General features: G+C 40.3%; 1 protein-coding gene across 1 annotated transcript in view; it reads left to right on the forward strand.

Annotated features, from left to right (window-relative positions):
- The window catches only part of tln1 (talin 1), a 76,532-nt gene that overhangs the window by 27,225 nt on the left and 22,853 nt on the right, over positions 1–26,454 (forward strand). The window contains exons 7-41 of the mRNA XM_008288811.1: positions 320–462; positions 796–923; positions 1,052–1,112; positions 1,227–1,331; positions 1,758–1,913; positions 3,745–3,846; positions 4,330–4,406; positions 4,560–4,740; positions 5,074–5,187; positions 5,283–5,391; positions 6,021–6,229; positions 6,323–6,421; positions 8,436–8,603; positions 8,762–9,056; positions 10,581–10,747; positions 10,860–10,988; positions 11,800–11,913; positions 13,290–13,403; positions 14,006–14,140; positions 14,991–15,119; positions 15,300–15,402; positions 16,913–17,121; positions 17,480–17,599; positions 17,961–18,158; positions 19,236–19,375; positions 19,469–19,562; positions 19,647–19,736; positions 21,120–21,242; positions 21,396–21,539; positions 21,653–21,814; positions 22,249–22,389; positions 22,678–22,859; positions 23,580–23,712; positions 24,395–24,496; positions 24,694–24,864. Of these exons, the coding sequence (XP_008287033.1) occupies positions 320–462; positions 796–923; positions 1,052–1,112; positions 1,227–1,331; positions 1,758–1,913; positions 3,745–3,846; positions 4,330–4,406; positions 4,560–4,740; positions 5,074–5,187; positions 5,283–5,391; positions 6,021–6,229; positions 6,323–6,421; positions 8,436–8,603; positions 8,762–9,056; positions 10,581–10,747; positions 10,860–10,988; positions 11,800–11,913; positions 13,290–13,403; positions 14,006–14,140; positions 14,991–15,119; positions 15,300–15,402; positions 16,913–17,121; positions 17,480–17,599; positions 17,961–18,158; positions 19,236–19,375; positions 19,469–19,562; positions 19,647–19,736; positions 21,120–21,242; positions 21,396–21,539; positions 21,653–21,814; positions 22,249–22,389; positions 22,678–22,859; positions 23,580–23,712; positions 24,395–24,496; positions 24,694–24,864 (4,847 nt within the window). The remainder of the gene's footprint in view (positions 1–319; positions 463–795; positions 924–1,051; positions 1,113–1,226; positions 1,332–1,757; positions 1,914–3,744; positions 3,847–4,329; positions 4,407–4,559; positions 4,741–5,073; positions 5,188–5,282; positions 5,392–6,020; positions 6,230–6,322; positions 6,422–8,435; positions 8,604–8,761; positions 9,057–10,580; positions 10,748–10,859; positions 10,989–11,799; positions 11,914–13,289; positions 13,404–14,005; positions 14,141–14,990; positions 15,120–15,299; positions 15,403–16,912; positions 17,122–17,479; positions 17,600–17,960; positions 18,159–19,235; positions 19,376–19,468; positions 19,563–19,646; positions 19,737–21,119; positions 21,243–21,395; positions 21,540–21,652; positions 21,815–22,248; positions 22,390–22,677; positions 22,860–23,579; positions 23,713–24,394; positions 24,497–24,693; positions 24,865–26,454) is intronic.

The raw sequence follows: 26,454 nt of genomic DNA on the forward strand, positions 1-26,454 counted from the left end.
GGTCATTAAGGGCTAACAGAGGGATTTTCAATGATTTTCTGTGTTGAATAATGACGTGAAGGATTCTAATTGTATGTTTGTAACATAATCACATTGTGTTTGTCAAAACTTTTATAACCTAAATGAGCAACACATCATATTTTATGACCCATTTATACAGAAATCCAGGTCATTCCAAATCATTCACAAACTTGTGTTTTGCCTCTATGTGCTGTGTATATGATTATAACGCGAGCAAGCAAATGTTCCTTTCATGTAAACACATTTTACAGACCCTTAAAACCAGCCATTTATCAGTCAGTGTTGTGTTTTTCTGTAGTGAATTGGTTAGATCACGGCAGGACGTTGAGGGAACAAGGTGTGGAAGAGACTGAGATGTTGCTGCTCAGAAGGAAGTTCTTCTACTCGGACCAGAATGTGGACTCCAGAGACCCTGTCCAGCTCAACCTGCTCTATGTACAGGTACAGAACTACTCACTGTTTGGCTTGCCTTGGTTTCTTTTTTGTCCTTATTCTCCTGGAAAGGCGTAAATTTTTTTGGTCATAATGATTTAAAAAAAAAAAATCATGTTATTGATTAAGCTTCAATTGATGCTGTTTTGTTGTGTTTTTATATATATTTGCCAATTATTAGGTCCAATTCTTTATTTACAATAGATATGTTTTCATCAGTTTTATGTAATTAAACAAATAAGGTAATAAAAGTAGTTTGCTGTTGTGTAATTCATATTATACTGATGACGAAGACAACAACCGCTAAAACGATGACGATGATGTGTGTCTCTGTGTGGACAGGCCCGTGATGACATTCTGAACGGATCTCATCCAGTTTCCTTTGACAAGGCCTGTGAGTTTGCAGGCTATCAATGTCAGATTCAGTTTGGTGACCACAACGAGTCCAAACACAAGTCTGGATTCTTAGAGTAAGCACGTATTCACAACCACTCTTGTTTTGGTTACATCCATCTTTATCAATCATTTCTGTTGTGACTTGGCTTCTTGAAATGACCCTGAGTCTTGTTTGATTCTTGCTGAACTGTTTCCTCCTCAGTTTAAAGGAGTTTCTTCCCAAAGAGTACATCAAGCACAAAGGGGAGAAAAAGATCTTCCAGGTAAAAACGTGGTTTCTATGGAGCCCAATAAAGATGACTTGTTGGTTTCTGTGTTTCTATTTAATGCTACAAAGGCTGGATCTACTTCCTTAACTGCTTCTCTTGTCTTGGCAGGCACACAAAAACTGCCAGAACATGACAGAGATCGAGGCCAAAGTCAGTTATGTGAAGCTGGCCAGGTCTCTGAAAACCTATGGCGTGTCATTCTTTCTGGTCAAGGTGAGAATGAATTAATCACTTAATATTTCTGTTGGATAAATCGCACAATAGTGAGTTGATAAAAGGACAATTCATTCTTATGGCACAGAAAAATAAGATCACACCATCTTTATATCTGAGAATAATAATGATGTTCATTACAATGTAAATATAAGAAGTAAAGTGCAAGAACTCATAAAAATATAAAGATTTATTATCATGAAATAATTTATTTGTATCATTATTAGTTTTATCTTGTCTCATGATCCTGACTTTGTAGAATTTGGCAGGTTAAAATACATATAGATTTTACTTTCTGAAACAAGTACAAAACTACTGTATACAAGTTTCATATCTTAACTTTGAAATTTGTGAAGTGTCATGCAGAAACAATGCTGAATTTGAAATGTAAATGTGTTAATATTGTGGGTTTGTTTCTTCCTGCAGGAGAAAATGAAGGGCAAGAACAAACTGGTACCTCGTTTGCTAGGGATCACAAAGGAAAGTGTGATGAGAGTTGATGAGAAGACCAAGGAGGTTATCCAGGAGTGGAACCTTACCAACATCAAACGCTGGGCTGCCTCACCCAAGAGCTTCACCCTGGTGAGTTCTTCAGGCGAACAACACTCAAAACACAACACTTCAAACAAGTAAAAGTTGTGGATAGAAAATGTCAGCAAAATGTGTAGACAGCATCACAGTTGTAGTTTGTCTCAATGGAGCTGGAAATTTAATTTATATGAGATTTTATCAGCTCATGATATATTTTTATGTAAGATCTTCTTCTGTAAAGAAAATACTGCCAGAAGCTGTCAAATACATGTGGTGGAGTAAAGGAAGAGAACACAACCTATCACATGCTGCTTAGAGACGATTGGTCAAGATGGTCAAGAGTCAACCAAGAATCAGGAACAAGCAGCTCTGAATGAATCAGAAGCTGCTGGAACACAGCTGCCGGTGTCCACAGTCAAGTGTGTTTTACATCACCATGGCTGTCATGCAAGAAGGAAGCTCTTCCTCTAGAAGTGGCACATTAATTCTTAATCAAAGTTTGCTGCTGATCACATGGACCCAGAAAAGGCCTTCTGGAGGAAAGTTCAGTGGTCAGATGAAACAAAATTTGAGCTTTTTGGTCACAATGTCCACAAAAGTGTTTGGAGGAGGGAAGGTGAGGCCTTTAACCCCAAGAACACCAACCCTAACGTCAAGCATGGTGATGGTAGTATCATGCTCTGGGGCTATTTTGCAGCCAGTGGAACTTGTGCTCTACACAAAGTAAATGGAACAATGAAGGAGGAGGATTACCTCCACATTCTTCAGGACAACCTAAAATCATCAGCAGGAAGGTTGGATCTTGAATGCAGTGGGTTGTTCCAATGAGACAATGACCTCAAATATAAATCTAAATGAAAGTGGTAAAGAAGTGGCTGATTCAGGCTAGAATTAAGGTTTTAGACTGGTCTCCCTAAAGTTCTAATTTAAAACCCATCAAGATCATGGGGTTTTGAGAATTCTGTTTGCTTTAGATTGTAATGAAAATGCATTATTAAATAGACATTAAATCTCAGCAACACCTATTTTATACCTATGATGACACATTTGACACAGTAGGAGCAGGAAGGAGGACCCAGTGCGGTCATGACCAGCCAGGCAGGAGCAGTTTTTGTGGTTTAAGTGCAAAATAAGCTCGTAGGCAGACAGACAACAGGTGCAACCAACAATTAGACAAGATCATACTTGTGGGACAATCTGAGAAGGAACCCAGGCAAGATAGCAGGGATAGCATTGAAGCAGACAATGGAAAACAGGGAACAGAGAGTTGAGGACATCTGGTGGGTGGTTGAGGTGTGACAGGATACATGGTGAAGAAGAGTTGCGTTTCCGATTTCAGTTCCCCCAGATCTTGTGAACCAAAAATGGTGAAATTCCATTTCACTGGGTTTTTAGGTAACAGGTTTGTGGCATTTGTGGCTCCCCATATAGGTTGGGCTCATAATACCTTGGCAGACTTATTTCCAAACATGGCCCATGTTTGGAAATAAGTACACATCAATTTACTGTTTTTCAAATTATGCAAATTAGTCCTTAATCACAGACTTGTGTGGTCGACCAGACTTTACAGTGTAGAATCCTTTTAGTTGGACTTGTGTGCCAAAATTTAGCCTCTACAAAATGTAGTTTGTTGGTCTTAACTGCAGCACCTCCATGTGGCCAATTGGGCTCATATTTCTTTGGAGGTTTTTGCACATCGTTTTGAGTCACTCTGGCTTGTTGTACTTGAAGTATGTGAGCTGAAACTATTCATACTGAGGTTTTAAGGATCTGTTCATAATAGTACAAATACATATAACAGGTTTTAATCAATGTGCAGATGCTTGTGAAACCGCATGTGTTAATTATTAAATCAAACGTCGTCATTTGTTCCTTCTTTCAGGACTTTGGAGACTACCAGGATGGTTACTACTCTGTGCAGACCACTGAAGGGGAGCAGATTGCTCAGCTTATTGCTGGTTACATTGACATTATCCTCAAAAAGGTCAGTACGAATACAGTAATACACATTACAATGGAAACCTTTTTTTTTTTTTTTTTTTTTTTAAACGGAAACCTTTTTTCTTTGAAGGATGAAGGATATCCCTCTTCAGTTTACTTCTTCACTTTAGTCAGTTCTCCATCAGAGAGAGAATTAAAGTTTAGATATATTTTGTTTGGTGCAGGTGACAACTTCTTTAGTGCAGAAAAATAGGTGACTAAAGTGCATCTAGGTTTTGCTGTATCTTAATAGTGATGAAACAATACTGAAGACATGCAATCTATTCAATAGGCTTATAGCACTATGTACAAAACAGAGTATTGTTAAACAAACCATGTTTTAGATTCCTCAAAGTAGCCAATGTTTGCTTTCATGCCAGCTCTGCACACGTGTTCTCCTTCACTCTGCGACTTTTCTTCATTGAGACATACTTCAAACTACTTGGCGTGTGGTCTGGTGTGTCACCACATTTCTGCCTTTCAACAGAAAAAGAGCAAAGACCACTTTGGCCTGGAGGGAGATGAAGAGTCAACCATGCTGGAAGACTCTGTGTCACCCAAAAAGTAAGTCTTATGTTTGTGTGTTACCACAGAACAGTATTAGTTTAGCAGTTTCAGGCATTTTCTATAAACAGCATTGATCTATTCTACAAAGATGTAGAGTTGGTAGTCGTGCTAGAACACTGAAGGCACTCACCTTTTATGACATCTCCTCAGGTCCACAGTGCTGCAGCAGCAGTTCAACAAAGTGGGCAAGGTGGAGACAGGCTCAGTGGCACTGCCAGCCATCATGCGCTCCGGAGCTGGAGGACCAGAGAGCTTCCAGATGGGTTCCATGCCTCAGGCCAAGCAGCACATCACCAGTGGACAGATGCACAGAGGACACATGCCTCCACTGGTAACACAGACAAATATTTACTGTGTCTGGTCCGTATCCATAAAACTTTAGGTGTTACAAATTCATAAGTTCATCAAAATGCCGTTGAATGTGTAGTGGACTGAGTACTTAACCTGCTCGGAGTAATTATGTATACAAGTCTGAATCATGGCAGGCTTTTTCAAAAGAATAAAATGTGATTCCCAAATGTAACTTCTGACAAATTAAGAAAAATATAGATCAACTCTAGACTTATTCTTAGACAATAAAGTTATAAAATCTATTCCACGTTCAAAGTATAGTAATGTAATTGCAGTTGTATTAATACAGTAATTCACTTCTGTGTGTCCACAGACTTCAGCACAGCAGGCACTAACTGGAACCATCAACTCCAGCATGCAGGCAGTCCAGGCTGCCCAAGCCTCTCTGGATGACTTTGATACCCTGCCCCCACTGGGAACAGATGCTGTAAGATTTAACTTGGTTCACATGAGTGTTGTTTTTTATTAGCACTGTCCGTTTATTCTCAATTATTGAGACCTGAACTTTCTTCTTTGTTCAAGGCATCCCAAGCCTGGCGCAAAAACAAGATGGATGAGTCCAAGCATGAGATCCATTCCCAGGTGGACGCCATCACTGCAGGAACAGCCTCAATGGTCAACCTCACTGCAGGTAGAAACAGCTGAATATCCACCTATTGTAAATATTCATGATATTTGTTTAAATATATCACATCTGTTGGGGCCAGTGTGAGTTTTAGAGGACGTTTTAAAGTTGATGACAACAAAATCATTTAAAATAGGTTGGGAAATATAACTAAGGCCTTTTTACAAGCTTCTGATCATCACACAGAAAATATCACATGATAGCTCATTACTTTCACTGTGATCATCAAGCTGACTGTCAGCTAAGGCCAGCAAGAGCAAACAAGACAGTTGTATCTAAGGCATCTATTGTCTTCCCCTGAAAACATTTTCAGGCACACTCTCTCTGAGTAGTCTTTGTTGCTGGGAATGAAGTCAGTGCTTCTGGGATAGCCTGAGTTGCCTGAACAAAGCTGTCTGATGTTAGAAGAGGCAGTGACCTGAGATGCCCCATATAACCCTCACATTTGACTTTAACTTGGGGTTTTGTTAATTTATTGTCTAATTTACCATGAATTTTTAATGTAAGGGGCCTGATGGTAACATTGATCTTGCCTTTTGGCCTAATGCTTTGTCTGACTTTGTTCCTGTTGCAGTAGTGAAGTAGTTTTTCCTCTGGGGGTTAATGCAGTTATCCATCTATGTATCTGTCCTCAGGTGATCCAGCAGAGACAGACTACACAGCGGTGGGCTGTGCTGTCACCACTATCTCCTCCAACCTGACAGAGATGTCAAAGGGTGTCAAACTACTGGCAGCGCTCATGGAGGATGAAGGAGGAAATGGGCAGCAGCTGCTGGGTGCTGCCAAGAACTTGGCCTGTGCCGTCTCTGACATGCTGAAGACAGCACAACCTGCAAACACAGAGGTGCACAGCCACAAGAAAACAAGATGTAGATCTGTCATGTTTTTTCTACTTTTTGTTGTGTGAATTAATGTTTATAATATGTTCCATTTCCAGCCTCGTCAAAACCTGCTGCAGGCTGCAGGAAATGTGGGTCAGGCAAGCGGAGAGCTGCTGTCTCACATAGGAGAGACCGACACTGATCCACAGTTCCAGGTGTGTCCAGCCAAACTTTGATTATGGCACTTTTGCTGCTTTTTGGCCATATAACAATTTTAGTGTGTAGCACCAAACTAAGACACACCGAAGAATACTTTGCTGTATGTGTTGGAGGAAGATAAAATGAAACAAAACTTTAGGAAGTTCTTGTGCCAGAAATCAATGTGACATAACATAAGAATAAATGCAGTGCCGTAGAAAACCAATAAGATATAAGTACGATACATTACTGAAAATAAAATAAGCAAGTTAAAATCAAACTAGAATAGAACAGTAAAAAAGTAATGCAGGCAATGATGAGGTCATATTATAACACATGAAAGTGAAATATTGCACATCTAACCAAAACATTTCACATAAAAATGAGCTGTTGCAGAACAGTAATACGATAAATTATATTGATATTGTTGCTCAGATCTAAGTGTTTTAGCTGAAATTGATATTTCAGCTACTGGCTCGGATTGCCAGTTATTGCTTTGTAACCTTATAGGGCCTCATTCAATAGGACAGCCTTGTTTGTAAGTTTCTTATTTATCATAAGTGACTTAAGAAAACGTTTCTCTTTCTAGATGTTTCTGCCAGTAATGGAGAAATTTCTCAGTATTCCCGATTTTTGAGATTTCTGAAATTCAAAGTTTATACCTGTAAAGAAAATGTTTTTAAGAAGTGCTTTAAAAATATCAGACTTTACAATAATATGCTGTATGATGAGATGCTACATTTGAAATCTCAAGGTCAGGCAAAATTGATCTTTAAAAACCATCTTCCTGCCTGTCCGTAATATCTGAGCACATTTTCCCACCTGAAATATTTTATTTATTTGTTTGGTTTTGTTTGTTTGTTGTGTTGTTACCTACTTTGTAAAGTTGAGTATCTTGGAAAGCGCTATATAAGTATTATTATTATTATTATTGAAGCAATGCTCTCTGACAGTGCTTATCTCTAAAAGAATGATAAATGTACCATAGCTCCTTAAAAAAGGACCGGTGTATTTGGTTAGATCATAGAACTGTGTCATGTGTTCTATCTGTTTGATGTCCATACTTTATAGTTTCTAGGTAAAGGATCTTTCAGGGGTGCCAGACGGAGAGTCCCCTCTTATTGTCAAATACTGGTAACAAATGTGTCCTTACAACAAATGCTTAATTCTAAAGGGCCAATCATAACAATCTCCTAGTGAACAAGGCATTAGTAAGTAAAGTCCAAAAAAAAGCTTGATTCCATATGTCAATCAAAATTCGGGACAAATCCAGACTTTCCTCCACAGAGAATATGTGCCGTATGTAGCTAGTAGGAACAGGCAGGAGTAGCCTCAATTTCATAATCCTTTATTTCTCTATCATTCATACAAAACCAATATCATCATCATGGTAAGTCAGGTTTGTATGTATAGTGTTGCATGTGCCTTAAAAGACCCATAAAATAGTGTAGCAGTTTTTATAAAGTGGTGAGAATCAATAGCATGAGTAGAAGTTACATTTTAATATACAGACAACTGTGTCGACCATTTCCAAGTCCGCTGGTATAAAACACATGCATGGCACGTTCAAGTTTTGAAGCGGTATTTTGTGGTGCAGTGTCCAACCGTCTCTAAATAGTCACCATTTTGATGGCTGTCATCTTCTGTCTAAATTAGGCAGAAAATGAATTGCATGAGGTGATGGAATCTACTGCTTTGTTACAGTTATATGGACCAGCACCAATGTAGAACCCCTAAGTTTTCACTGGAGGTAACCCTGAAGATATAAAAACCTATTTGTTTGATTAATTCAACCCCACCCAACCCAGTCAAACTTTAATTTCATCATGTAATTTTCATGAGATTTCATAATCAATTCAAATTTAATTCATGATTTCATGTTTATGAAATCCTAATCAAACTTCATAAATAATGCACAAAATTCAAAAGTCTCTAAATTTTTACAGCACATTATCATCACTAATTGTTCGTCGTCTGCCCATGAGTAAAGAGTGATTTACTCATTCTGCTGTGTATCTTTGCTTTTCGTAGGACATGCTGATGCAGCTGGCCAAAGCTGTGGCGAATGCTGCAGCAGCTCTGGTGCTCAAAGCTAAGAATGTAGCCCAGAAGACAGAGGACTCAGCCCAGCAGAACCGAGTCATTGCAGCAGCCACTCAGTGTGCGCTGTCCACGTCTCAGCTCGTAGCCTGCACCAGGGTGAGTAGTCTACCTGGAAGATATCTGCTGCTAGCTGGACTGGGACTGTGGTGTTCAGTGTATTAGAGCTGAGGGCTACTGTGTTGTGGTTCAGATGCTCATTTTGATGTCCCTGGTTGTGTAAGTTCAGCTTCTTCTATCCCTACTCCCTCGTCAAGGTGGTGGCTCCAACCATCAGCTCCCCGGTGTGCCAAGAGCAGCTGATTGAGGCCGGCAAGCTGGTGGCCAAATCGGTCGAGGGCTGTGTGGAGGCTTCCCAGGGGGCCACCAATGACGAAGGCCTTCTGAAACAGGTGGGCGTCGCTGCCACAGGCGTCACTCAGGCCCTCAATGAGCTTCTTCAACACATCAAACAGTACGCCAGTGGGGGCCATCCTATTGGACGGCACGGAGAAGCCACCGACCGCATCCTGGACGTCACTGAGAACATCTTCAGCTCAATGGGAGATGCTGGTAAGTTTAAGGAAGCTAAAATTATGAGCACAGAAATCGCATAGATCATGTTTCTTTTACAGTTCAACAGCTATGCATCAAAGTGAGGCCATGATTTGTTACATCGCAATCAGTTTTTACATTTTAAATGAATTTGAAATGGATGCATGAGTGGACATTGGTCTCAACCAGCAATCCTTTGAAGGAACAGGTTTTTGGTTGAATATTTTTTCTTAAGATCTTACATTTATAGACTTCATATTTCATTTATACCATCTCATCAAGCATTTTATTGAAATCTTATCAATTTAAAAACAATTCAAAGTCCTCAAGCATCTAATACTGATATTGAGTATTAAAGTACAGGAATAAAACAGATATTTTTGTTCAGATTCTTCACTCTTAAAATATCACATTTCTCTTACTTTACCGTACTATCATTTTTTAATATTTAGCTTATGAAACAAATCTTTCTAAAGAAATAGAACACCATTGCATGGACTTCAGCTGTCATTTGAAAACATAAGCACAATGAATTGAAAGATAGATACAAATACATTTCCTTGAGATGACCAAAATTATCATCTGTCAATGTTTACAAACCCCCGATAAGAATAAAAACAGATGAAGTATCCTTCATGTTTCCCCCAAAGAAGTGATTTGGATTACTAGAGATGAATAAATCAAGTTAACACAGTGTTTTAAGATATTTAAATGTAATTCTATCATTTATCTGTCTGTCTTGTCTAGTGTGTGTGTTTTTGTGTGTTACATGTTTTAATTACGTACCAAAGCTGTGCATATAAATCCATTTTTAGTCAAAGTGCAACATGTTGTTACAGCATTAACTCCAATATAACTACAACATAACTACTACAGTATACCACTGACTACCTACCCATATAATCCAGTATATCATAGGCCTACTGTTGTAATCTCATCAGCCTGCCATGTGTGCAAACAGTTTGGTGACAAACAATGCCTTCTCCAGCATGATGGAGCACCTGGCCATAAGGTAAAAGTGACAACAAAACATCAACATTTTGGATCCATGGCCAGGAAACTCCCTAAACCTTAATCCCATTCAGAATTTGTGGTCAATCCTCAAGAGGCAGTCAGGCAAACAAAAACTCACAAATTCTGACAAACTCCAAGCGTTGATTATGCAAGAATGAGCTGCCGTCAGTCAGGATGTTGCCCAAAAGTTGACTGACAGCATGCCAGGACGAATTGCAGGGGTCTTGAAAAAGAAGGGTGAACACTGCAAATATTGACTCTTTGCATAAACTCAATGTAATTGTCAATTAAAGCCTTTGACACTCATATAATGCTTGTAGTTATACTTCAGTATACCATATTAACAGCTGACAAAAAACATCTCGAAAACCAATACTTGTGTCGTTCTTAAAACTTCTGACCACAGCTGTAAAGTATTTTCTGGGTGTAGAGGCTGCATTTTAAAAAATCTGTTGGATTACATTTTCCACAGTGTCTTCTTTTAGTCATTTATATTTTTCTTTCTTTTCCTCTTGTTTAAAACCCCAGGTGAGATGGTGCGTCAGGCTCGTATCCTTGCCCAGGCCACGTCCGATCTTGTAAATGCCATTAAGATGGATGCAGAGGGAGAGTCTGACCTGGAGAACTCACGCAAGCTTCTTTCTGCTGCCAAGTTGCTGGCTGATGCCACTGCCAAGATGGTGGAGGCTGCGAAGGTCTGCCTTTGTCTCTTTTTCATTATGTCTGTGCTTAGTGCCATGAAAAGACTTCTCAGTTTAGTCAGGTTTTTTTTTTACTGTGTAATGATATGCATGAGTGCCACCCCAGGGTGCAGCGGCAAACCCTGACAGTGAGGAGCAGCAGCAGAAGTTGCGAGAGGCTGCTGAAGGTCTCCGCATGGCTACCAACGCTGCTGCCCAGAATGCTATCAAGAAACGGCTGGTCAACAAGCTGGAGGTAAATAAAGAAGCCGAGGAAAGAAACACAGAAACATAAGAGACATTGATAAGCCTGATTGAGTTTGTGCTGCTTTTACACAACAATGGATAAACAAAATAGCTTTTAAAATGAGTGTATCATTTACACTGACTGATGCTTTCTACGTCCAACCATGAATGGAAGTCTACATGTATAGTTCCTAATAGGATGAGTCTATATGGGTGTATTTTTCCATAAATCTCATGCAGAATGTGGGCATATTGCACTTCACTACATAAGTTATCTTGTTTTTTCAGCTCTGTGGAAATGTATCAGTGTCTGGCTGCTAGATGGGAGATCGTGAGAGAATTGCAAACAGCAAAAAAATAGATGTTAAGATAAACATTGAATATAAAATCAAAGTGGCAAAGTAACGTTATTGAATATTCCTCCTGCTAAAATGATTACGCAAAACTAGAATAGCAATGACAGCTGTACCATATATTTGTTGTCAAAGCTTCACTTGGTTTAGACTTGAATCCAATTTTTCTGGGGCGCCAGCTTCTGTGGTGTGACGTGTTTCAAAACAAACAAATGCTAGTACAATATAATGCTGACCTCATTGGATCCTGTTGTTTTTTTGTGGTTAAAACACTATTTAACCATCTATCCCTTTATTCTTTCTGCTAACCAGCTGATATTAGCTGCTGATGGAGGGCTAGTGACTTTAATGAGTTCTAAAGCTATTTCTGGTCTTTACTCACTCGTGTATTTATCAGACTAATGAGTATTTCTAGTCGTATACAGTTGCAATGTTAAGCACTGACACGTCTCTTCTGTCTCCTGGCAGAATGCAGCCAAACAAGCAGCAGCAGCAGCCACTCAGACCATCGCTGCTGCTCAGCACGCTGCCTCATCCAACAGGAACCAGGCTGCCCAGCAGCAGCTCGTCCAGAGCTGCAAGGTACGCATTCACTTCCTGCTTCAGTCTGTTCATCTCAACTCACTGCACTGATGGTAGTTAGAGACAGAATGGCTTTGTCTTCAAAGTACAGTTATGTCAAAAAGTAGGTAAATCCCATGGAAGTTGCAGGTATTGGGTTTTTTTACATATTTGGACAAGCAAACATTTTATCCTCTTTGAAATGTCTGTTAATACTGGTGATGTACACAAAGAACTATATCGAACCATATCAGTCACATATTTATTATGCATTTACATCCATCAATCAGAATCAGGGGTTCCAGATTATGGACCAAAGATGAGAACGTCAAGGATCAGTTCTCTTCTCGGTTGAAGTGTGTGGTGTCGTCATGTGACATCTAAAGACCTCTCTAAGACCTTTAGCATCTGCAGGTAACTCTACAGCTGCTGTTAAGGTGCTGCAGATGCAAATTACACAAATTACACAAATTTAACGAGAAAGGCCTCATCTGTCTAAAAGGAGCATTAGAGCACAACTAGATTTCCAGTGAACAGGTCAAATAGGCAAAAGTCTTTTGGAATAGACAAATTAACGCAGAAGTTGTAGACATGTGGATAATGAAGCTAAACACACTGTCAGTTTACGAAGGAATGGCTCAGGAAGACGGAGTGGAGGATTATAGAATGGCCTTGTCAAAGCCCAGATTTGAATCCTGTTTAAATGTTGTGGGAAGATTTGAAAAGGGTAATACATGCAGGAAAATCCTTAAATGTCTCTCATCTTTGCAGAGAGAGTGGTCAAATATTTCAGCAAGCTGATGTCAGCGTCTGGTGGACAATTATGCGAAATGCCTAGAAAAAGTCTGCCATAGGAGGCAAAACAGCTTCGGACCTAAATCAGTGAAAAAGCCCATCTTCCCTGTGGGTGTTTCTTCTCAGTGTGCCACATTTATTACTTAGTATGGTCTTATAAATGACTTGTCTGACAATTTGCTGTTAATGTTGCTGCAGTAGTTAAATTGAAATGAACTGAGTCGATTTTATCAAAGAGGACCAAATGCTTGCTTGTCTAAATATACCAAAAAGACAAATATTTCCATTGGTTGCATTTATGTTTTCTCTTGACTGTATGATCTCTCTTCCTATTGTTGCCACAATTTATTGTCTTTCCTATCTTTTCTCATGCCCCCCCAGTTTGCTGGTTGAAAAATCAGCAATTTAAGTTATTTTCTTTGAATTGTAATCCAGAGTTTCATAGCATAATCTGTAAGAATCCTCCTTCCTTGTCTCAAATAGTGCATTTTGTTTTTGTAGGCTGTACCACAAAATCATACAAATGAATATAATTTCATTGGAAGTTAATCAAATGTTTCATTTTTTTTATTTGGGGTGATGTTCTGTGTGTGTGACATTAGGTGGTGGCAGAGCAGATCCCTCAGCTGGTTCAGGGAGTCCGAGGCAGCCAGTCTCAGCCTGACAGCCCCAGCGCTCAGCTCGCCCTCATCAGTGCCAGCCGCAACTTCCTGCAGGTGATCGTCATTCCACCAGCTTCATTCACTCAGTGGACGGGGGCAACACATTGAGATCATTCTAAAGAAGTAGTAGTAGTGGTATTACTAGTAGAAGACAGGTGCAGTAATAGGATGATACCCTAAAAATAGGTTTTGCACAACAGTACAGTAATGATGGAACGTCATTGTTAAATACAGCCACAGACAGACTGTTTGTTGTGAGCTGTGTTGTTGTTTTGTAGTTATGCAGATTTGTTGATTCTACAACACCAAGCAACAAAAAACACTGGCGTTACTCAACTAATGCAACTTGAAGTGGTAGCACTGATGACCTGAAATCAGAGTCTGTGTAGAGCTGAAGTACATTCACACATCAGAAAACATCATGTTTGGAAAATGGTCAAATGTGGAAGCAAAGACTGGATTTCCATACATTTTTTTTTACTTTACCTTTAGTTCCACCTTCAGACCACACATGACCTTTGAGGCTCTAAGAATAGGGAAAGCATCAGTGTGTTTTTGTGCTTGCATGTTTTTGCAGCTCTTTCTGTTCTATCTGTATTTTAGAGGTAATCTTGTTTAAATGAAAAGACTTTTTGTTTCTTCCTCTGCTCTACCAGCCTGGTGCCAAGATGGTTACAGCCTCCAAGGCCACCGTTCCCACCATCAGTGATCAGGCCTCAGCGATGCAGCTCAGCCAGTGTGCTAAGAATCTGGCCAGTGCCCTGGCAGAGCTCCGCACTGCCTCACAGAAGGTACGACACGTCATGTTTTCACATTCATTTTATTAAATTCCTTCAGATTAAGAAATGATGATTTCAGGTCAAAGGTCAGTGTTTTCACCTGTGGATAAAGACAGACTCCCTCTCTCTCTCTCCCTCTCTCCCTCTCTCTCTCTACATGACATCCACGACAAGTTTGAAACATTTCTCAATTTTGTTTGCACTTCAGAGAAAATTCTTAACATTCTAAGTTGGTTTAACAGGTCACACAGACTCCTAAATCACTTGCGTTTATAAAATATCTGGGAATTTATTTACCTATACACTCATCTAGATTAGAAGAAATTAATTACAGATATTTGGAATATTTTTAGAAATATACGGTCTTGGCTCTAAACATTGCAGGCAAGAAATCAGTGGTGAGCCCCAGTCCTTACAGACAGACAGGCTGAAAACTTTGGCAACACGCTCACATCTGCTCTGTTCACTGTTTACAAAGAACTTAAAATGATCTGTTTAAGGAAAACTGGTCAGAATGGCATACCTATTTGTCAACAGTAAGACCTGACTTTGTATTACTTCATGTGATAAATCACTAAAAAATGCATAGTACATCATAAGTTTGCATTGGACCTCATTGTTGTTTATTGACCTTAAGATGAAAGATTTATGAAAAGACATACTGTGCACAAGAAGACTGAAATGTAACGCTAACAAAATAATGGTGAAACAAACTATTGCTATAATTCTATATTTTACACTAGAAAACATTCCGATAATGTTTTGAACCATCTTGTTTTCTAAGTTTTGACTTGTACAGGTATATCATATGTCAATAAGATGCTTTCTCACACCGCCTTTTTGTGTGTCTGTGTATGTGCAGGCTCAGGAAGCTTGTGGTCCTCTGGAGATAGACAACGCTCTGTCAATGGTGAGAGATCTGGAGAAGGACATCAAGGAGGCCAAGGCTTCAGCTGAAGAGGGCAAACTTCGACCACTGCCAGGAGAGACGGTGAGACACACTCTCAGTCTTTATTCCCGATCAGGTTGGGCCACACCATTAACGAAGCATGGTTCAACATCAGAATAAGCTTTCGTTATGACATGGCAAATAGATAAACTGAAGAAATGTATTTCGATCAATAAAAATAACCATTTGATTCTTCCCATGTCTCATTCTTGTGTTGTTCAGCTTGAGAAATGCTCCCAGGACCTGGGTACCAGCACCAAGGCTGTGAGCTCAGCCATCGCCCAGCTGCTGAGTGAAGCGACTCAAGGAAACGAAAATTACACAGGTGTGCCTACCACACACACAACTAGATATGGGCCACAGAAAATGAAAATGAAATGTCATCATCCCAACACATCCAGACTTGTTCACAATACATCAGAATGAAAGAAGCTCACAAATGGAACCAAAACCAAAATATTAACAATTAAAGTGCAGAGTGCAATTAATCAAGATTAATTAATTACAAAGCCTCTGCTTAATTAGATACATATTTTACACTGGTATAAATATAAACAATACAGTATTTTTTTGACCTACAGTAAACTGATGAAACAGGAAAAAAACAGAATGAAGTAACATCTGAGTGATGAGCTACGCTTCAAAAATATGATCATTCCTGATTTAACATTTTATTAATTCAACTTTAATCAATCCACAGTAACAAGTGTGTTCATCCTCCCCAAATGTAAAGTCTGACTCTGTACAAGAGAAGTGAGCACACCCCTGTGCAATGTCACATATCAGATGATTCAAAACTGTATCACCTTACAGTAACTGCTTTACTTCTAAATTGAACAGTATTACTTTTTTTTTTTTTCAATAATTTGTATGTTCAGCTTTATTTTTACTGACAGACTCAATCCTCTTCAGCATGCTGGATACCAGTGTTGCAGAAATTGCAGGAAAGATGTTCTATCATTCATCAGGCAATTTTAGCTGCTCTTTGCTGGAGAAATTGTGTTGCTTCACTTTAAAAAAAAATGAAAAAAAAAATCCCCCAGAGGTGTTATATTGCATTCAAGTTACTATGCTGGAATATTCCTCTTCTGCCAAGCATCTGCAGACTAGGAGTCTTCTTGGCAGCCAGTATTTTGGTATAGTCACAGCATACATGATATATATAAATGTCATCACCTCAGCACCAACCTCATATCATCACACTCCCACCTCTGTGTAATGTTGGGACGATGCCTTCATTGTGGCGGTCCCATCTGGACCCAATCTGACCCGAGCAAATTTATCTTGTTGTAATCTGACATCCAACATTCCTCTGACTGCTTTTCAAGTTCTTTAGCAAAGTTTTATCTTGCATTTTGTGCCAAACAGTAATCAGGGTTTGGGGGTTTTTTGGATGCTGTCCATCGAGGTTGCCCTTACTTAATGTTCCTTAATGTTGCAGACATGCAGATGGACACAGCAAGTTGATATACTACAGGTCATTTATAGCTGTGTTCATATAATTGGGCTGATTTGAAATGACAGAGGTGCTCAGTTTTATTTCAGTGATTACAGGTTTTTTTTAAACTTGTGTGTCAGTGTGAACAGGTTGTTGCACTGAGACTCTACTTTGGGCTCTGTATTTTTAATGTAGTCTTCCTAAAGTATTTGTTTTTGATAGTACATAAGAGAAAATACTTGTTCTACTTTTCAGCTTTTAAGTAATGCAGTTATTGAGAGGTGGCACAACTGTGAATCATTTGACATTTAAGTTATTACAAAGGAGTGTACTGTTTCTATTGTGTTCTGTATCTCATACCGGACACCAACGTTACTTTCCTCTCTCCTGTATCAAGGCATGGCAGCCCGAGATGTGGCCCAGGCTCTCAAGTCCTTAGCCTCAGCTGCCAGAGGAGTCGCTGCCAACACAGATGACCCATCAGCACGCAGCGCCATGCTGGACTGTGCTGGTGATGTAATGGATAAGTCAGGCAACCTGATTGAAGAGACCAAGAGGGCCATTGCCAAACCAGGAGATGCAGAGAGTCAGCAGAGGCTTGCCCAGGTCAGTCACAGACAGAGGACATGGGGCTGTGAGGAATGTAGGGTGCTTACAGGTGACAGCTACCGTGGTTTACTCCTGACTGATTCATGAAGTAAAGGTTACGTTTGCATAATGTCCAATAACTATAGTTCTAGTGTCTAACTGGTAAATTACCTACTTTTGCTACTATGTCTTATTAAAAAAATGACTTATACAAGATAACGTAACTTACAAGTAATGAGAAAAGAACATGAACATGTTTGGAGCTGTTTGTGAAATGAGACTGTTGGCTGGGTAGCAAAAAGACAATGGCTCAGTCATGATGAACATCTACTGTGTGTGTGTGTGTTTGTGTGTGTGTGTGTTTGTGTGTGTGTAGGTGGCTAAGGCAGTGTCTCAGGCTCTGAACAGATGTGTAAACTGCCTTCCTGGCCAGAGGGATGTGGACAACGCCATCCGCACCGTGGGCGAAGCCAGCAAGTCTCTCCTGGCTGACTCTGTTAGTACAACTGGAACTGTCTTTAATAATATATGTTGCATTAGTCTTGATGGATTAATAGAACTGTGTTGATTGTTTGTTTTTTTGTTCGCAACTGGGGGGGTTCAGAGTTTGAATGGAAATGGAAACTAGAACTTCTGACATATCATCCTTTTTTTTTATCCATTTGAGATAAATACATCGACCATACTTCAGATAGATACCAATGATCCAGTATCATCTACAACGATGCACTCTTAATCACAACAACCTCAGATTTCTCAGATTTTAGGAGAATAACACCCACCTGTATTTTATTTTCTGTTTTTGCCCAGTCACAATGGACACACTGTGCTTCATTCTTCTCCTCTTCCTGCTGTAGTTCCCATCCAGTGGAAGGAGCTTCCAGGAGGTTCAGGCTCAGCTCAATGAGGTGGCTGCTGGTCTTAACCAGTCAGCCAATGAGGTGGTCCAGTCATCCAGAGGGACCACCCAGGACCTGGCCAGGGCCACAAGCAAGTTTGGACAGGACTTCAGCAACTTCCTGGACGCTGGAGTTGACATGGCTGGAACATCCCAGGTCAGTGTGTTGACGTCATGTTGAACGCGTCTCTTCACAGACATGTTCGGTTTGTGTTTATTGTCTTGTTTGTGTTGTTTACTGTCTCGGGCAGTTTACTGTCTCGTTGCTTATAATCGACAGACTCTTTTAAAAATAAGTGAAAAGATGCAATATTTACTGTTTTGGACTGGGAGTTGATGTCTTTGTTCTCCTACAACCAACTACGACCTCTGATGCTCAGCATTTTCCGAAATTCAGTCTCTAGATAACAAACTGGAGCATCTCACAGAGAGTTGCAGAATTATTGTGTTTTGTGCTTCACAGAGATGTGGATCACTGTGAGCATTCAGGATCCTGCAGTTCAGTGGGAGGGCTTTTCAGTCTGCCGCACTGATCAGACAGAATCATTGAGGAAGAAATGATGAGGTGGTGCATGCCATGTGTGTGTCACCAAGTGGTGCCACACACATTTCAAGCAAGTCTCATTCATTTAATCACGTAAACAGCATGTTGACATTTCTTAAACGTTTGACTTTATTCAGAGCTTTAAATTGATCAGGAGATGCTGCCCTCTGCATGGAAATTTTTGTTTTTCAAATGATTTTTTGATCGCAATTTTCAGTTTTCACAATGATTGTATGTTTCAGTTCAGCAAACTGAGCAGCAAACTGCACTGCACTGTGTGTTGCAACACCTTTCTGTCACAGCTAGCATTATGGTTTTCAGCAGTTTGGGCTAAATTGGCCTTTGTGTTGGATCGAACCACTCAGGCCAGCCTTGACTTCCCAGCTGCTTACTGTACTTTCTAGTAATCATTACTACAACAGGAGGAAATTGTACATTTGCTGGCAAACATTTTTAGCAGCTGGTTAATCTATATTTGGTTCTCTGGTGAGTGTTTCTGGCAAACTGTGAATGTGAGATTGAGTCAGACATAAACTCCAGCGTGTGTTCAAGGTATAACAAGTCGTCTTATGGGGCTGGATTGTTGCGACTCCTAAGATTTTAAAGCATGATCACTGAAGTCTTTACAGCAGTTCTACAGTACAGCTGTCATAGCTGAAAACTTTCTGGCATTTTCCTCTTCTCCTCCAGTCTAAAGAGGACCAGACACAGGTGGTGTCCAACCTGAAGACAATCTCCATGTCATCAAGTAAGCTGCTCCTGGCAGCAAAAGCCCTCTCCACTGATCCCAGCTCTCCCAACCTCAAGAACCAGCTAGCAGCAGCTGCTCGGTAAGAAACATTTCTCCTTCTCTTCTCTCTTTCTTGCCAGTTGGCTTTTACCACCTGGCTGTCTTTTACATCTCTGAGCCTTTGTGTTTGCAGGGCAGTAACAGACAGTATCAACCAGCTCATCACCATGTGCACACAGCAGGCTCCGGGTCAGAAAGAGTGCGATAATGCTCTCAGAGAGCTGGAGGTAAAACTCATCATCCCACTATGAGATTTGCAGGTGCAGTATTTTTCTGGTTGTGTGTTGTGATTGTCGTGTCTCTGTGTGCAGTCAGTGAAGGGGATGCTGGAGAACCCGACAGAAGCAGTGACTGACCTGTCATACTTTGACTGCATCGACAGTGTCATGGAGAACTCAAAGGTAGAACACGCATCACTGTTGCTCCTCTACTGTGCATTCGGTTCCTTCACCTCCTTTCATTTGTTTGCTTTTTTCTTCACATGAAGCATTGATTGCTGTGAAAAAGCAACCAAAGTTTACTTCCTCTATAAGCAAGGATTAAAATGGGATATTACAGACATCTGTGTTTTCAGTAGCAGTGCTTGGGTCAAAGAAAAACTCAACACGTTGTGTTCTGTGGGTGTGGACTGTCCTTATTTAATGTTGTACCTCAAACTAAACTATTCACCTCCATTGTACTGGTGAGTCACATGTGTCAAATAAAATGAAAATCTAAGCAGACAGACACCACTAGAGAGAAACCAGAGCATTTTGATTTTATTTTATTGCATTTGTGTACCTTGTGCTCCTTTTCGGTAATTTTAGTGAAGAAGAAAATACTGTCACATCCATAAAGTTCCTTCTTTCTTTCTTTCTTTCTTTCTTTCTTTCTTTCTTTCTTTGAAATTGTTGTAATTTGCATTTACTTCAAATTATGTTTTCATTATTGTATACTTCAATTAGTCAAGTGGTTAGATGAGTTCCATGTTTGCAGTATTACTGCTGATAATAATAACATTGCATTTTAGAAACAAGTTTCATTTTAACACCAGAAGAAAACTGTTGCTGCCTACTGATCGTTTCCAATGATTTCGCTGTAGAAACTGGAAACCTGTCAGCAGCAGCTCAGCTGTTTGCTGTGTTAGGTTGGCTGCATAAGATCACAGCAACACATTAGAAGCAAAGTTCCTACTGTTGTTCTCACCTGCATAAATAATCCCTCTGTCAGGTAGAAAACAGTACTGGCAGGATCAATCCTGCTGCTGTGTTGCAACAGCTGTTCAGTAAAGTCAAAGAAACAAATCTGATATTCTGCATTGTTTGTTCACCATTAGACTCTGAAAGCAAATTTCAAGAGTGGTGTGCAAGTTGGCAATTTTGTAATACTGAAGGAGAGCTGTTTGGTTAAAATTAGGAACTGGCCAATTAAGATTTAGTGAACAGAATAATGAATCTGAGCAGACATTCAATGCAAGCTTTCAGTACATGACAGTTTTTTTGATAGCCTGTGCTATTGAACTGCAATTTAATATTTATCAGCAAAGCATTGAGGTTTCATACCCAGCCTACTGTTCTGGTTGTGTATTAATCCCTCAGTTAATGCTTTTGTTTCGGACGTTTTGTTAATCCAGTTTTCTTAGCAAATTAGTCATCGTAGCAACAACACATTAAAGACATTCTCTAAACTAAACTTCTTATGTTATGTCATATTGTTTTTTTCTGAGCAATATCTGGCAAAAGAATTTCCTCCAGGATTATTCTCATCTTGATCTATGTGTCTTGCCTTGTCTTGTCTGTGGACAGGTCCTTGGTGAGTCCATGGCTGGCATTTCCCACAATGCCAAGAACTCAAATCTGCCAGAGTTTGGTGATTCAGTCAGCGGCGGCTCCAAAGCCCTGTGTGGTCTCACTGAAGCAGCTGCACAGGTAAAATCCTCACTGATGGCTACTTTATTTTTGCCATATTCTTTGTCCACTCGGGGGCGCCAGCTCAGAGCCAATGGAGTACCCTAATAAGATGAAAGTTATAATTGTGTCTGTAAGGCATGCAACTGACCAGTGATCTGCTGATGTCTCCAGGCTGCCTATCTGGTGGGAGTATCAGACCCCAACAGTTCAGCAGGTCAGAAGGGCCTTGTTGACCCCGCTCAGTTTGCCCGGGCCAATCAGTCTATTCAGATGGCCTGCCAGAACCTGGTCGACCCTGCCTGCACCCAGTCTCAGGTACATGCATATGTCACTGCAGTGTCACACTAATGGTCATTTAATAAGTCTTCTTTGTCCTCATCAGTCAGTCTTAATGTGGTGGAATATATTCATTCTGTCTCTCTATCTAGGTTCTTTCAGCAGCTACCATTGTGGCCAAACACACGTCTGCACTGTGTAACGCCTGCCGCCTGGCCTCCTCCAAAACTCCAAACCCTGTTGCCAAGAGGCAGTTTGTCCAGTCAGCCAAAGAGGTGGCCAACACCACCGCCAACCTGGTCAAATCCATTAAGGTTTGTAGTACAAGTCATTCCAAATTCATGATCAATTAAATGAAAAACGAATAATCTGTGATGAGTGAATGAAAATGTCTTTTATATTTCTTAGCCCTGTGATAACCTTGAAGGTTGGGGAATGCTTCAAGCTCACTAATTAGTACAGCGAGTGTTGGGCCAAGTCTAAAGTCACAATCGTTGAATCCAGTTGCCGCACAGCACATCTGGTCCCAGGTAGAAATGCATCCTCCTAAAAACATGCCAAAAGATGCAAAAGAAAAGGGTTAAACAGGAGCCTTTAAGCTTATTTTTGACCTTTAGTTATCAGTCGATGCACTGGTCTGCCATACTACAAAACACAGCTCCAGGCAGCAGGCAACAAAAACAGTGTTCTAGAAGTCTAGTGTGTGGTATCTTGGAAAGTCCTCATTGATGCCATGTCCTCTGCACAGGCTTTAGATGGAGCCTTCAACCAAGAGAACAGAGAGAAGTGTAAGGCTGCCACTGGTCCTCTGATAGAAGCTGTGGACAACCTCACTGCCTTTGCCTCCAACCCAGAGTTTGCCAGCATTCCTGCTCAAATCAGCCCAGAGGTATGTCGTTATGTCACCACTGAAATGTTATATGGCAAGCTGTGCAGTTATGAATTACAAAAGCAGTTTCATTAGAATTAACTTCTGGTTATAGTGCTGACATGTTCCTAACTGCATGCAGGTGAGTCAGTAAGTAAGACATAAACACTATTAGGTGTTTGTACCTGGAGTTCACCAGTACCCATAAGGTTAACATCTTGTGTGATATTTTTTTTCCATGCGTCTGTAACATCTAGAAAAGTATTTCTTATTTCAGTGAGTCATTTTCATCCTGACTTGCATCCTCAGGGTCATGCAGCCATGGAGCCCATTGTGGCTGCAGCAAAGATGATGCTGGAGAGCTCAACCGGCCTGATCCAGACTGCCCGCTCTCTGGCTGTCAACCCCAAAGACCCGCCCAAGTGGTCAGTGCTAGCTGGACACTCCAGGACTGTGTCCGACTCCATCAAGAAACTCATCACCAACATGAGGTAAACTCTGCTCTGCACCACTACTGCTGCGTCCTCCCTCCCTTATATTTAATTTTACGTGCATGCATGATAAAAAAGTTCTGTACCATCAACCATCACACTGCAAATAAATATATATATTCATTAAAAAACAAGCAAAACAAAGGCTTTATGATGTAGTTTTAGTGCAATACAAATACATAGATTCCACAGCATTTCGACATTGTTTTGTTATCCCACCACCACCATGGAACATTTTTCTTTGAAAAACCTCTGCAAGCTGATAATAGGCCATGCTGTAGCATCCTCAGCAGAGGAAGAAGAGGAGAGAATTACTGTGACTGTCTTTGGGCTTGACTGATATTTGTGATTGGGTCAGATTATTTGTTTATGAATATACAGTTCATTTCTGTAATGATCTAACACCAGGTGAGGTCTCTAGTTTGGTAAACATAATGAGCGAGGAACAGCAGCTCTTCTGGTCTACATGCCACAGTGTTGCTGGGCTACACGCTGAACACCAAACTGTCCCCAATAGTGCGACCACCACCTTTCAGGGAAGCCATCGATCTATGAGTGTTTGCACATGGATGAATGTGATAAATACAGCTGTATACCCGTCACATTTCAAACTGTCACGCAAGTTCTATGATTCTCACAGCACCCCATTACTTATTTAGTGATTGCTTGATACAACTACCAATCACTCATACACCCCCCATCTGCTGTGGTTTTGTGCAGAGAAAAAGCTCCTGGCCAGAGAGAATGTGAGGATGCTATTGAAGTGCTCAATGGCTGCATCCGTGAAGTTGATCAGGCCTCTCTTGCTGCCATAAGCCAGCAGCTAACACCCCGAGAGGACATCTCCATGGAGGTAAGCACACTCAGTTTTAGCTTTTCATTGATTTCTCATTTAAGCAAGTTTTGAACTGTTAAGTCTTCTGTATTATTTGTTGACTTGTTGCACCATGACGTTAAATCTACATTCAAGTTAGTACTATTCATAGTAAATACATTGTACTGTTAACAGGCTAGACCTGTTTAGATTACTGTAATTCCCTTGTCATCTCCCTCAACAATTCATCTTTAGACCATCTACAGGTAGTTCAGGCTGCTAACAAGGTCCAGCAAGATGTCACACATGACACCCACTTTACGCTCCCTACATTGGCTCCTAGTTAGGTTCAGGATCCTTTTGAAGATTCTTGTGTTCACATACAGAGCTATACACACTCACACAATAGTGCAGACTTGTAGCTGAGCAGCACTGACTTGCTGTCACAGCCAGTTGTGACTAATACATACACTGTTTCATAAATCACTTCAGCCATTTCTGCTGGACCAAGTAAGTGCAAACAATATTGCGAGGTGAAGCAAAACTTCCTGCAAAATGATCCAGACAACAAAAACATCCACTGTGACCGCTTGTGGACCCTGTAGTATTTAGACAACAAATGATGAAGGAATCTGTTATACTCTATGTGAAGAGCAAAGGTGAATTTGTGTTTTAATGAATTATAAATCCAATTTGCTGTCTGTGTGTGTGTCTGTTGTAGACTCTCCATGAGCAAATGGCTGCCTCTGTTCATGAGATCAGTAACTTGATTGATCCTGTTGCTGTGGCTGCTCGATCTGAGGCCTCCCAGCTAGGACACAAGGTAAAACCCAGGAAAACACCTCCACAGAGCTGACACAGTGTAATATGAATGTTCACCATCTTTTGACTGTAGTCCCTCTAAAGACTGACGAGGATTACAATTAATCTGACATGTTCCTTTTATTTCAGAATCTCTGTTTTGAGCTTGTCATTATGTGATTTATTGTTGAATGATTTGTTCTCCACACACTTCAATAGGTATCTCAGATGGCCAGCTACTTTGAGCCCTTGATCATGGCAGCCATTGGCACAGCATCCAAAATCCTCAGCAGCCAACAGCAGATGGCTGTCTTAGACCAGACCAAGACGTTGACAGAGTCAGCCCTGCAGATGCTCTACACTGCCAAGGAGGCAGGAGGAAACCCGAAGGTACTAAAGCTGCTACTTTTCATATATTTGTTCTGGAAATATGGTACAGAAAGCAGGCCAGCACACAGAATGGGTCCTGGAAGGTCCTCCTTCTAGGCAGTCTTTTATTTATCTAATGTATTTTTTAACTAATCTTAGTAGCAGCTTCAGCTATCAGTGAACCTGTTATGTGAAGCTGTTGTTCAAAATTCTAGCGTTGCTGTTTTGGGAAAATATTTGGGCTGTTTTTCTCACCTATGTACTACTGTTCAATTTGCACTTCAAATTGTAATTATTACCAAATATGAGGCTTCAGGTCTGTCGTTAAGGTCACCTGCACATTCACCATTTTTTCTTTTGACAGAGAAACAAGCAAAGTATGTATTATGTTTTTTGAATAAGACTTTTAACATGCTTTCAGTGAGGAAGTAATTCCCTGGACAGATATTTTCTGGAACTGGCTCACTCATCTGCACTTATAATGGAACAGATGATTGGAACAGCAGGATAAAATATCAAGTGTGCAGACATGTGGTGTACAAGTGTACAAACAACACACTGCTGTCAGCAAAGCCTTACTGTCTTAACAACTGTTAACTGTTGTCCTATATTTAAAGAAACAAGAAGATCAAAGTCTTAACTGCGACATCCTTTCTAACTAATTGCTACTGTAGATTATGATCATGTTGCCAGTAAGATAAGATAAACTTTATTGATGCCTTACCCGGGAAAATTTACACGTTACAGCAGATGGACACAGATTAGGTGTGAAAGAAGCAGGGCAAGAGTTACAAAGGTACAATAAGGCAAAAATAAAAACATAATAATAATGGTCTTGTAGAGAAAATATACCTGACATGATGAATCTACATGGAAATGTATATATGACATAATGAATTTGCATATGGATATGTACATATATGACTTGATGAATTTATGTATGTACAGGTATGGCATGGAGGATAATGTACTCAGAATTCTGTTATTGCAGTCAAAAACATTAATGGGGTAAAGACCAGTGTTAACCATGATGTTATTACACATGAAGAGCTGTAGGAGAACAGTGTTATATCTTGCTGACCAATCTGGAAGAGCTGTAACGAGAGAACAAAGTTTTACTTTTTGTAGTTGGGTTGTATGGGAGCAAACTTTAACTGTTTACAAAGACCTGTAGAGAGAAAAACGGTGTTAAAAGATGTTGTGACACCAGAAAAGCTATAAGGAAAAGAAAACAGGGTTAGACGATGCTGTTGCAAACTGGACGAGCTGTGGTGGGAAAAAACAGTGATTAAGTGATGTTGTTGACTCGGGAGAGCTGCAGGATAAACCCATGCAGTAATAATGAGGTTGCACTGGAAGAGCTATATGATAAAAACGGTGCTACATGAGGAAAATTGTTGCACCTGAAAAGCTGTGAAGAGAAAATACGGTGTTAAAAAAGGTTATTGCAATGACATGGACATGTTAAACAGTCGAACTGCAGACAGAACAAAGGAGCTGTGGTAGCTTTCCTTCTTGGATTGTGGACTGCAAAAGACTTAAGTCTCCTCAGTGGATGGAGACAACTTTGGCCTTTCTTATACAGGACATCTGTATTGTTTGACTTGTACT

The sequence above is a fragment of the Stegastes partitus genome, unplaced genomic scaffold (genome assembly GCF_000690725.1).
Source record: "Stegastes partitus isolate 25-593 unplaced genomic scaffold, Stegastes_partitus-1.0.2 Scaffold575, whole genome shotgun sequence".
In the NCBI taxonomy this organism is placed as follows: domain Eukaryota; kingdom Metazoa; phylum Chordata; class Actinopteri; family Pomacentridae; genus Stegastes; species Stegastes partitus.